This window comes from Uranotaenia lowii, chromosome 2, assembly GCF_029784155.1.
Source record: "Uranotaenia lowii strain MFRU-FL chromosome 2, ASM2978415v1, whole genome shotgun sequence".
Lineage (NCBI taxonomy): Eukaryota > Metazoa > Arthropoda > Insecta > Diptera > Culicidae > Uranotaenia > Uranotaenia lowii.
Window position 1 is genome coordinate 277781706 of NC_073692.1, and position 12098 is coordinate 277793803.

The following is a 12098-nucleotide window of genomic DNA, read 5'->3' on the forward strand; positions in this document are numbered from 1 at the left end:
TCGTTTAAGTAGGTGATTGAGTTTGATTATACTCAAAACTTTATCTGGTTTCGAAAATCCAAACATTTTTGAACATGTTTTTCTAACTTTTGCCAGAGTAAAGTTCAAAAGTTCTATACAAATTTGAGCCCTATTAGGTTACCTCTTGTATTTGGTAAAGAATCAGGCAACAGAATCCGATCCGATCAGAATCCAGGTTCCAAATCGGGTTTAGAAGCAGAATTACTGTCGTAGATCAGTTTCCGGAACCAGGATCAAGATCGAGAGACTATCTGGATCAAAATCGGGTCACAAATCAAAATAGGATTAAAAAAAAGGATGGACTCAGGATCAGACGATCCAGATCATGTTAGAAAATCAAACTCCAAAACTAGAACAATATTCAAGGAATGGAAATCCAAAGTTGAGAATCAGGTATATAAGCAGTAACCGGATCACGGCCATGATTCAGAATCAAAATGATGATCAAAACTAGAATCAAGTACATTTTTAGGATCAAAGTCAAAGTCAGATTCAAGATAAAAATCAGCATACAAATTAAGTCTAAGATCAAGATCTGAGTTGAGGATCAGGATCCCGAATCAGAATCAAAGTAAAAGAGATGATAGTTTAAGGATCCAGTAACAATCGAAAAGCCAGCATTGGATTCAAATTATGGCCAGGATCGGATCCAGATGGTACTCTCGGTAAAGTTTGTGGAAGAATAAGTGAATGGATGTCGAATGAAACTTGGAGGATGTTCGATGATCGCAAAAAGGCAAAAGTCGGAATTTAGCTGGTATGTACCGGGTCAGCCAAAGCAGCCACCCGCTTACGATATGCGGAGCTGTAAAAGGCAGTTAAACGAGCTTGTAGACGAGACAAGAAAACCTGGACAAACTCTCTAGCCGAATAGGGAGTAAGATCCGCCGCCAATGGAGATATTCGATTACTTTGTGATTCTTCTTGTCGCCTTAGTGGCGCAAGGACTAATGATAGAATGCCACTGAAAGATCGAGCAGCTGTTGACAGATCGAACAGATAAGCTCAAGCGTTGGACTGAGCATTTTGAACAACTCTAGCGATAACCATGTATTCTGCTGGACACCCTTAAGCTACTGAAGACAGACTTATTATCTACACAGAAGGCGAAAGTAGACTGTCGGACGGACAGTTCGGTTTTCAAAAAGGGAGATCTACGATGGAAGCCATTCGAATGGTGACAAAGTACACGAAAGCGCGCATATAAAAAGAAGCGAATAGGTGTTCATCACTGCATTGAGAATGCCTTCAACAATGCCAGCTGGGAAGCTATTGCCAAAGCGTGTAGCATTATAATTAAGTTTGTCTAGCTATCTTGATTTGAGCGTGTAGTGAGTAAGTCAAAAAACTACCAAAGAATGAGTGTTTAGAATTTAGAGTGTAAATGTCAAACGCACACGTGGAATTAAACACGAAAACAAGAATCAACAAAACAACATCAACGTACGAAAACAATCGACAGAAGAAAACGGCGGTAAGATTCGCCATCGCGCGTTAAATCAACAGTACCCGCAATTGTTTGGTGTCCCAGAGCTTTAGTCATCGAATAAGGAGGACATTCCCGAACTGCTTGGTGGAAAGGTGAGCCAATAAAACCACTTTCAGTGGATCGGATAAACAAATTGGAATTTTCTCAGCTCCCAGGCGACGGATTGAGTAAGACGAGGCAACAACCGACCGAGCCCGCTCCTACAGGTGACAATCAGCGGAAACAACGGTAAAGCAGCAAAATTCATTTTAGTTCTTATTCTCAAAACTCACCACTCATCGTAGGTTGAGGTTAGCGTTGCGCTTGGAGAAAGAAATCGAACACGAAAGAACAATTGTAACGGGGGGGAAGGTAGTAGGAGGCAATCCCTTAAGCGAACCACCACTTCATGCACGCGCCAAGTACTCGAAAGCACCGTGGTGTCGCAATTTGTCCCTGTAGAAAAACCCGTACCCAGCTAAGAGACCTCAGGGCGAGTCTTGACTTAAAGAATGTGTTCGAGTCGAAAACTGAGGCAACCCGAATCAACGTCAATCCAAAAAAAAGCAAAATACAACAACAACCAGGGTGGCAAGGTGTCCTTTGTAGGTTTTCCTTGCCAGAGCCTATGCTAAATACGATTTCGGAATCAAAACTGCAAGAAAGTCACGGCACTCAAAGTAACCACTACACGAGGATTCTGTTAATTTTACAATTTTGTTGGCCTTTAATCAGATTTTTGTGGGGGAAGTTGTTAGTAGTACAGTTTTTCTTACAGCTATCTAACCTTCGTTGGCATGCGCATGCTTATCCGTTTCTTTCGGTGGTTCTACACGTGCTATTGTCGAGATGCTGGTACCGACGCTGGGCATCTATGCTCGGCACCTATGCTTGGCACCGACGCTGGGCAACGACGCAGGGCACCGTTCACAGGTAGGTAAACTTTCTCGAACCCGCTCCACTTGCCTTAATCGTGGTGGTTGTCCCGGCTTGACGATTGAAGTGGGTAAGTAGGTGAGTATGCTATTCACCACTTCCTGGACACATCACCTGGACACGGAGGGTTTAGCCGCGACGACACGTGACTTATCGTCGACTTTCTTCGGCGGCTCGCGGTGGTTTATGTTGCACGGCCAGGAAACAGCCGTTGGTGTTCCGAAACTAGGGGTGTTGCAGTTTCGTTTTTGCCACCCGAGAGGAATTCCCTTTTCGAAGGGAAACCTTCGATTTTACATTTTAACAAAATAGAAGCGAATTAGAACCAACATTTTGGCCAAAACATTTCCGAACTGCCCAGAATAAGTTTAGTATCGGTTGTTCAATTACCTGTTGTGTGATTTACACCTAACTTGTTTTTCACTACAAGGTTGACCTAGCTAACGTATAATAAGCCTGAATAAAAATCAACAGATTAGCTTATTGTTACTTTTTTCCCGATAATTTAACTCAGGGAACATCCATAAATGACGTAGCATTTGATGGGGAGGGGGGGAGTTTGACTTTGTGTGACGATGTGTGACGAGAGGGGGGTAGGGGTTCAAGTAAAGCTACGTAGCTTTAATTAAATATAAAAAAAAAAAATCAAAATTCAGCAAAATTATGCCTAATTTAATCTAGTCTGAACATGTAGCTTTTGGCTCCTACTGCCCGACTGTTTTCAAGCGTATCAAGGAGCGTACATGCAAGAAATGCAATTTATATTATGCTTCAAATGTTCTCCAAAAGGAGCATAGCAAAATTCACAAGACCCCAGTCTCGGATAGAAAAACTTTCCAAAGCGAATTGTAGGACACGAAGTGCTGGTCATCACTCCGGAGGACGATAGAGAGTGAGTGGAGGCAGCTGACATCGCAGATACAATTATTCCAGCCGAACAGACGATGGAGGAAAGCTGCCCAACGATTTCATTGGAATCCCGAATGGAGATAATTTGGACCTACGCAACTGATTGAATACTTACTAGCTATCCTGTTTGTTGAAAGGTAGCTTGATTTTTTTTTGACTGATTGATATGCTTTTTTAAACTTCCATTTATAACTTCTTTCCCTTTTTTGTTATTTTTTTTATTATTATTGCAAAATGCTGATAATAAAAGTAAAAATTAAAAAACGATTTTTGGGGACGATTTTCGATCACCGCTAATTGTTATTATCGATTTTGGTTGATATTTTTCGGTGAAAATTAAGTCAAATCCAAACAACTTCTTTACGTTTCGGCTTACTGTTTTGTTTCGGCCATCTTCAGAAAAACTGTATTTCATAAAATTTTAAAAAATAGAATATAATACAAAAAATGTTTTGTTAGAATAATCACACAATTTTCCGTCACTTTTAACTACACTAGAAGCACTTACAATTGTTTCGCCGTGTGCTTTCCTAACTGCTGTCTAACTTACTATGAGTCAGATTTTGAATCGCTTCTAGTAGCTTGCGTTTTGCGTTCTTGGTGACGTCGTGCAGTCGGTTGTTGTCGTCGTGTTTGGGGTCGTCGTTTTCGAATTCTTTCTTGAGAACTGTGGCGTCGCTTTTAGTTTTTTGATTATTGAGCTGTATATTTTAGAGATCTCGATAGCGTCTTGTTTTATGTTTACTGTATTTCCTTTTTTAAGTTTTATATGTAATGTTTCAGCAGTCTTTCTTTTTCCTTCTTGGTTCACTCTCTCTAAAATATAAGCCTTTTCAAAATCAAATTTGTGGTTTTGCTCAAGAGCATGTTGTGTCAATCCTGTGGCCCTGGAGTTTTGTTTAAGACTTGTTTTATGGTTTTTTATACGTTTTTCCAGTGTTTGCGATGTTTGACCACAGTATTCCTTTCCACATTCACAGGGAATCGAGTGAACTACATTTGTTTGTTTAAGTTTTGGGATCTGGTCCTTCGTTTTGGTGAACAAACAGTTTTTTATTTTATTTATTGGTTTTGAAGATGCAATGATATCATGTTTTCTCAATAGTTTACTGACTTTTTCGCTTAGCCCTGGGATATATGTTAGTGAGACATATTTGCCGTTATTTTCAGTGGGTTTGTTACTTAGCGAATTGTAAATGACATCTACCCTCTTTTTTAGAACGTAGTTGATGAATTCATCCGGGTAATTATTTTGGTGCAATATTCTTTTAACGTTTTTTCAGTACAATGGTAAAATATTTGAACAAACGTTTGGTACACCGATGGGCTCTCCTCTATCTCCTGTAGTAGCGTCTCTCCTGATGGAACAACTCGAGGAAAGAGCCATCCAAGAGCCAACTTAGTGACATAGACAAACGGCAAATGAGCATCAAAAAAGTTAAAAGAATATTGCACCAAAATAATTACCCGGATGAATTCATCAACTACGTTCTAAAAAAGAGGGTAGATGTCATTTACAATTCGCTAAGTAACAAACCCACTGAAAATAACGGCAAATATGTCTCACTAACATATATCCCAGGGCTAAGCGAAAAAGTCAGTAAACTATTGAGAAAACATGATATCATTGCATCTTCAAAACCAATAAATAAAATAAAAAACTGTTTGTTCACCAAAACGAAGGACCAGATCCCAAAACTTAAACAAACAAATGTAGTTCACTCGATTCCCTGTGAATGTGGAAAGGAATACTGTGGTCAAACATCGCAAACACTGGAAAAACGTATAAAAAACCATAAAACAAGTCTTAAACAAAACTCCAGGGCCACAGGATTGACACAACATGCTCTTGAGCAAAACCACAAATTTGATTTTGAAAAGGCTTATATTTTAGAGAGAGTGAACCAAGAAGGAAAAAGAAAGACTGCTGAAACATTACATATAAAACTTAAAAAAGGAAATACAGTAAACATAAAACAAAACGCTATCGAGATCTCTAAAATATACAGCTCAATAATCAAAAAACTAAGAGCGACGCCACAGTTCTCAAGAAAGAATTCGAAAACGACGACCCCAAACACGACGACAACAACCGACTGCACGACGTCACCAAGAACGCAAAACGCAAGCTACTAGAAGCGATTCAAAATCTGACTCAAAGTAAGTTAGACAGCCGTTAGGAAAGCACACGGCGAAACAATTGTAAGTGCTTCTAGTGTAGTTAAAAGTGACGGAAAATTGTGTGATTATTCTAACAAAACATTTTTTGTATTATATTCTATTTTTTAAAATTTTATGAAATACAGTTTTTCTGAAGATGGCCGAAACAAAACAGTAAGCCGAAACGTAAAGAAGTTGTTTGGATTTGACTTAATTTTCACCGAAAAATATCAACCAAAATCGATAAAAACGATTTTTTGAAATGGGGGGGGAGGGGGGTCTATTAAAGCTACGTTATTATCTAGGGGGGGTTTATGACTTTGTGACGAAATGCTACGAGGGGGGAGGGGGGGTTTATAAAACTCGTAAAAAAAAGCTACGTCATTTATGGATGTTCCCTCACGAGAAGTATAGCACATATAAAGCACGTTTTTTCTTAAAACTGTCGCACTACTTGTCACTCGTTTCGTGGTCAAGCTTGAAATGGACGAGACCTTCTTGACTGGGGCTTCTTTACCCATTCTGTTAACCCGACGCGAGGATCTTCGTTGGATCCGTTTTACTTCCTTTTTCTTTGGGTTCGTCATTTAATGACGACCCCAAACTTAAACGCATTCCTACTGCCAAGTTCGACCTGACATCTCTTTGCTTGGTAGTTTTCAGAGACCGGGAACGTTAAGAGAATTGCTTGAGGTATTGTTAGTACACGGAAAGTATATGTGACATCGTTACACAATCGTAAGCAGCGTAAATCAGGTAGAAGGGTGAGTGAAAGAAACTAAAAATCCCCTCCCGGAAATGGTGTTTGAAAATTCTCGATTTTACAGAGCATAAGCCGCAGCCCTTATATCTATTCATCCGACGGTGGAAATTAGAAGTTGGATAACGGAAACGACCTCAAGCGGATGAGTAGCAGAAACATTGTGTCTAAAAATGGAAATGCTAAGCCATGATCATTAATTAATAGGTCGTTTTTGGGAGCTGAGCCAATCGCTTTTCGGGACTCGATTTCCGCCATCTTGGGTTTGCGAGTCCCGTTTTTGCGAAAGTAAACGTATTAGTAAATAATTGTATTTGCTACAGATTTGGGTTTTTCGTGTTTGTGTTTTGGGTTAGTCGTGCAGCACAAACTGAAAGTCAGTGATGCTCAACTTGTTTCAAGCGCTTTACAGTATGCGAAGATGCGAAGACCTTGCAACGGTGTCCGTAGAAAGGTTTGTCATCTGGATGGAGGGAGTTATGTTTCAGGTATAGCCCAATAAAAACCAAAGTTCTACTCGTGACCAAAAAAGGAGTTGTGCCGCACATGGAGATTACCGTTGGAGGACACACGGTATCTTCGAAACAGCAACTGAAATACTGGAGTAATGGTTAACAATCGCCTAAGTATTGGTGCACATGTTAAATACTGTTATGAGAATGCACCGAATGGAATCGACTCATTGGCCTGGATTACACACTGGTCTAAAGAGTAGCAAGAGACGTCTCCTTGCGAACATTGCACTTTCGAAACTACAATACGCTTCGCCATAGAAGTAGAGCGCACAAGATCCAATTTACAGAGCAAACATCGGCTGACAGCCATGCGAGTTTCCTATGCATACAGGACCATATCAGCAGATGCAGCTTTTGTCATCGCGGGCATGATTTACACAGGCTTCTTCGAATCTCTTGATTTTGGCTCTGTTTTTATCATCTCCTTGTCAAACGATCAAGCAGCCCATATTTTGTTGGAGACCATTTTAATCACGCAGTCACCCGATCTCATTCTCGCTAGGAGAAATTTTCATTAGCTTCTCAGTAACTGGCTGAGAAATCATCGATCGCAATTCATTTCACTGATCACTCGTAGCACTGGTTAAGTGTTTTTAAAGTCACACACCAACAGTGCTCTGTCAGTAGAAGAGTTGTAACGATGTTACAAATGAGATAAATTTCATGTTCAACTCTCGAGATCGGTAAATGAGAGAAACGCAATTACTTGTGTAGAGCTTTGGGGAACAACATTTTAACGTCATCAGCGCCTCTAGCGGTCGGTTTCCGAACCGACCATTTTTGATCGGTCGTGAAGTAGTGCACATCGGCTCTGATCCTACCAAAAGTCCAAGAACCGAATTGAAAAATGAAAAAGAAAATTTTGAAAAAGAAAAACATACACCAGTGTGTGGGGGCAATGATCGGGTTTTAGAATTTGGTTGATATCTTGACCGACCCAAAAGTTGAACTGCTTTTCTCTAGTTGATCGGTGGATGAGGCAGACGTAGTTATCTGCATTGTTAACTCTTAACGATATAGAGAGCCGACCAACACGTTGTCTGGAGATCAGTTGCGGTCGTATTATAATAACGTCAATATTATAATATCATTTTTGGTACGTCAAGCTAGGCCCAGTGCGGGAGTTTTCAAGTTTTCTCCTTTCAAAAGGAAAACTGGTGCTTATACGATACAACCTCAAGCACCCAAGACAAATCGTTACAGGGTTCAGGACAAATCCTTCAAGTGAAGGTGTTTGTTCAGGGTAGGTGAACGGGGCCGGGAAAGTCTACGCCGCCTCATTAAGAGAGTCCCTTGGACCAAGAGCACCTACGGGCCATAGGAGGTCAATCCGCATCCTCCCGGTTCACGGGGCCGGTTGTCAATTGCCGGACGTGTGCCGAATTAGAACCCAACATCAAGACTCGCGCGAGCAACTGGCTAAGTGTCAAATTAGCCGCCGACGAATTAGGGAGAATTCGAATTCAGCCGCCTTCAAGTGCACCAACATAGCCGGGACACCAAGCGCGCCATCGATTGCGACGGAGCAGTAGTCGCCGAGAGGGGATTCTTCATTGCCGCAGAGAACAAGCAGGTCAGATCTACCAATTACCTATCTTTTTGATATCGAACTATTCTACGCCCCGCTGGGGGAACATATTTAATTGAACCGAAGCGAACCAAATGCAAGCACCTAGGGTAGAAATCCCTTAAATTGGGCCGTGGGCTAAACTTTGGAATCGTGAAACGAAGGTTAGGAGTTCGATTGAGGGTTTTGCATTCGGAATTAAGTACTTGGGCCCCATTGGTTCTTTGATTTCGGGTTGGGACTGAATTGATGTGTCGTGGAGCGATCAGTGGGAGTAGATTACTCAATCATCAGAGACCCGCCTTGGGGAGTCTCGCCGGGCATATCATAGCACGCTTCTCCACATGCAACTGTGATTTCTCGCATTTGCTTGGCGCAAAGTGGAGTAGTTTAACTGAATATTTACCCCCGTTTCGTGACCCGTTACAGAGTGATCATTCGTTAGAGAAAAAATTCTCCCCGCTCTCTCTGCAGTAGAGGATAAATTGCTCATTAAAAGTTAACTCACAATTATTCGGAGCGAAAAAGTTTACTGTCTCTTTTTGATCAAGATGAGCAAAATGAAGCCTGGATTTACATCGACATAACTTTGACGGAGAACAAGGAGTGTTACGAATAAGAGCTGCTAGGGGAGTGCGTAAAGCTCAACGAGCAGCGTCAATGCTGAAGTGGCAGAAGCAATGAGACGCATCGAACAACGGTAGATGGACGCATATCCAAATCCCGCAACTTTCGGATTATTCAAATCGAAAGTATGGAGAGGTCAACTTCTACCAGAAACAGTTCCTTCCGGGTCATGGGTGCGTCAAGCAATATTTTCATCGGTTTAAGCTTATCAGCTCGCCATATTGCCCGGAATGCGTGGATACGGAGGAATCGGCAGAATATGATATCTTTTTCTTCCCCAGGTTTGTTTCGAAGCGCCAAAAACTTCAAAATTTGAACGCTGAAAATGTTGTAAGTGACATGTGTCGTGACGAAAATTCTTGGCGTGCAATAGTCGATGAAATATCGTAAATCATGCGCGACCTAATACTAATTTGGAAAGATTAGAAACGGAGAGAGGGAGAGAGCACGTCAACTCAACTTGCCAAACTAATGGAAAGTCTTGGGCCTCGAATGGGCCACAATTCAAAAGCGGACTCTGCCTTGTCATCATATATGTTGCACCGTCTTTTTGCTGACTTGATGCAGGGTATCCTCGAAGTTCCGAAGAAAGGTGACCTGACACAGTGCGGAAGCTGGCGTGGCATAACGTTGATCTGCAATAGTCTCAAAGCCCTGTGTAAAGTGATCCATAACAGGATCAAGGAGAAGATTGACGCTACACTCCGACCGCGGATTCCGATCCGGACGATCATGTGTGGACCACAGAACGATTCGAATAATATTGTTGCAAATCAACGAACTCTCTTCTGATGATGTTCGTTGATTTCAAAAAAGCATTCGACCGATTGAACCACGATTACATCTGGGTTGCTTTTAAGACGACGGGGAGTTCCAGTGAAGTAAGTTCATCTCAACGAAACACAGTACTGTGATGTCCTGAGCGTGAGCTTTGGGTAAGAACTACCCGAAGAAGGATATATACTCTTAACCTGAGTGTAAGTGAAGATTGAGCAATTCACAACTGACGCGCGCTAATAAAGGTCCGACGGTAGCTGCTGGAGTGAAACAAGGATGTGTTTTATCACCGCTACTCTTTTTCATCATAATGGATGAGATCTGTTCAGGATCGATCAAAGGATGTACCGAACTGAGGATTGCCGTGTAATTCTTCGACTAAGGAGCAACCAAACGACCTTGACCTGGATGACGATATTGCTTTGCTCGCTCAAAGACAACAAGACATGCAGAGAAAACCCGACGGCCTCACCGAAAGCTCGAAGGACGTCTAAAAATCAATTTCGGAAGGACCAAGTCGATGAAAATCAACCCAGAGAATCCTTTCAGTTTCGTGGTAGCTGGATAACAGGAAGATCAAGTGAAGTGCTTCCAGTATCTTGGCAGCCAGATAAAGTCCGATGGTGGTACCAAGAAAGAAATCGAAACCTGGATCAAAAATGTCCGATTTGCGTTTGTGAGTATCCGAAAAATCTGGCGCTCACACCAGATCTCTCTACTAACAAAAATACAAGCTTCAACTCAAACGTCAAATCCGCATTGTTGTACATAAAAACGTCATACGTTCTGTAAACTTGGTGCACATATGCGGTGACGACGCGAAAACTGCAAGTTTTTGGGAATCGCTGCCTGCGAAACATCATCCGCGCTTGGTGGCTTGGCAACTGGATCTCAAACGTGGAACTACATCGCCGGTGTTACCAAAAGGCGCTAGAAATCGAGATTCTGGAGCGTAAGTGGAGATGGATTGGGTACACGCTGCGAAGGGATGAAAATGAGATTTGTAGATAAACGCTTGACAAGATTCCAGATGAGTATCGAAGAAGAGGCAGGCCCAGAAGTTCGTGGCGGCGTAGTCTAGCCGCTGAAATCCACGCAGTTGACGAAACTTTTGGCTGGCAGCAAGTGAAGACGCTGGCTCCGGATCGCCAACAGTGGAGATCGTTTATCTCTGCCTTCTGCGTCGGTCAATCGGCGCTGGGCCCTCTGGTAGCGAGGTAGGTATCCCAGCGATAGTGGTTTTCTTTTAAACTTTTGCTGGGAAAGTTTGGAAGCGTGATTTTGTTTTATTTTTCAAATCATCTCATACTAATTGAGCTGCCTGCTCAAACTAAAAAAGTAGTAGATTTTCGAAACATTAAGAATAACAACAATTGGTATGAGTTGATGAAGTATGAATTAAACTCTCAGTACATGAACTTATCGTTGTTAACAAAATTTCGATACGAAAAGCATTTCCAGAAGCTTTTTTTGTTCATTCATGAAGTCAAGCAATGTTTTTTGCAAGTATGAGATGATATATTGTCTCAGGTTTCATGAAATACTACCGGGAAATGTTTGTTTATTTGAAAGTATGAGGAGGTGTTTGCACCAAACAACCATTTTAAGTCAAATGAAATGACTGAAAAAATAACCTCGCTAAGAAATATAAAAAAAAAAACAAATCAAAACAACATGCTATTCATACCCTGACCAAAAACAACACTTTCTGTGGTTTCTCCATCTGCATCTGCAAAGGAAAATCAAACAGAAGAGATCCAGTGAAAAATGTGGGAAACGAAATGATTCGCAATCGGGATCGGGTCGGTTGTATTCCATTTTTTGTTTCGATAATTGGAAACGCCCCAAAAATTTCTTGGCTCTTATCGCTTATGCTATGAGGTTTTCAGAAGCTATGAATCTCGATAGTGGAAAATTCAACCGCAACTTTTTTATCTTGTTATGATGTGTTTTGCAACTTTTTTTTATGCATGAATAATTAAATTTTTTTTTTTTTTTTTTGTACATTTCATTTCGTGATAATTCATAAAATTGTAAATTTCATCTGCTTTTCAATGAACTGTTCAACACAAGCGAGGGCATGAATTTAGAAATGAAATCTTAATGAAAAATTGTGCTGAAGAACTGGCTCCCGACGCCTGTCCATTGTCGGAAAAATACTCAACTGGTGAAAAAAATACAGAGAAGAGAAAAAAACCAGGATTGCAAATTAAAATCTCCAGGTTCTCCAGTTAAACCTGAATCCAAATGATGAAAAAAAGCACTGAAAACGCAAACAATGGGTACTATAAATATCAATGGGTAAAAAATAACTGCTATGCAAAAGCCCTAGAATAAGCTCTGGAATGGAAAACAGCA

At 41.1% G+C, this 12098-nt stretch overlaps 1 protein-coding gene across 4 annotated transcripts in view; it reads right to left on the reverse strand.

Moving 5' to 3' along the window:
* LOC129749632 (uncharacterized) overlaps nt 1-12098 on the reverse strand; it is a 566714-nt gene that overhangs the window by 7086 nt on the left and 547530 nt on the right. Inside the window, exon 6 of one of the 4 annotated variants that reach the window (XM_055744665.1) lies at nt 11428-11469. The exons of the other annotated variants lie outside the window; for them this stretch is intronic. Coding sequence (XP_055600640.1) covers nt 11428-11469 — 42 coding nt within the window. The remainder of the gene's footprint in view (nt 1-11427; nt 11470-12098) is intronic. 4 annotated transcript variants of the gene reach the window in all.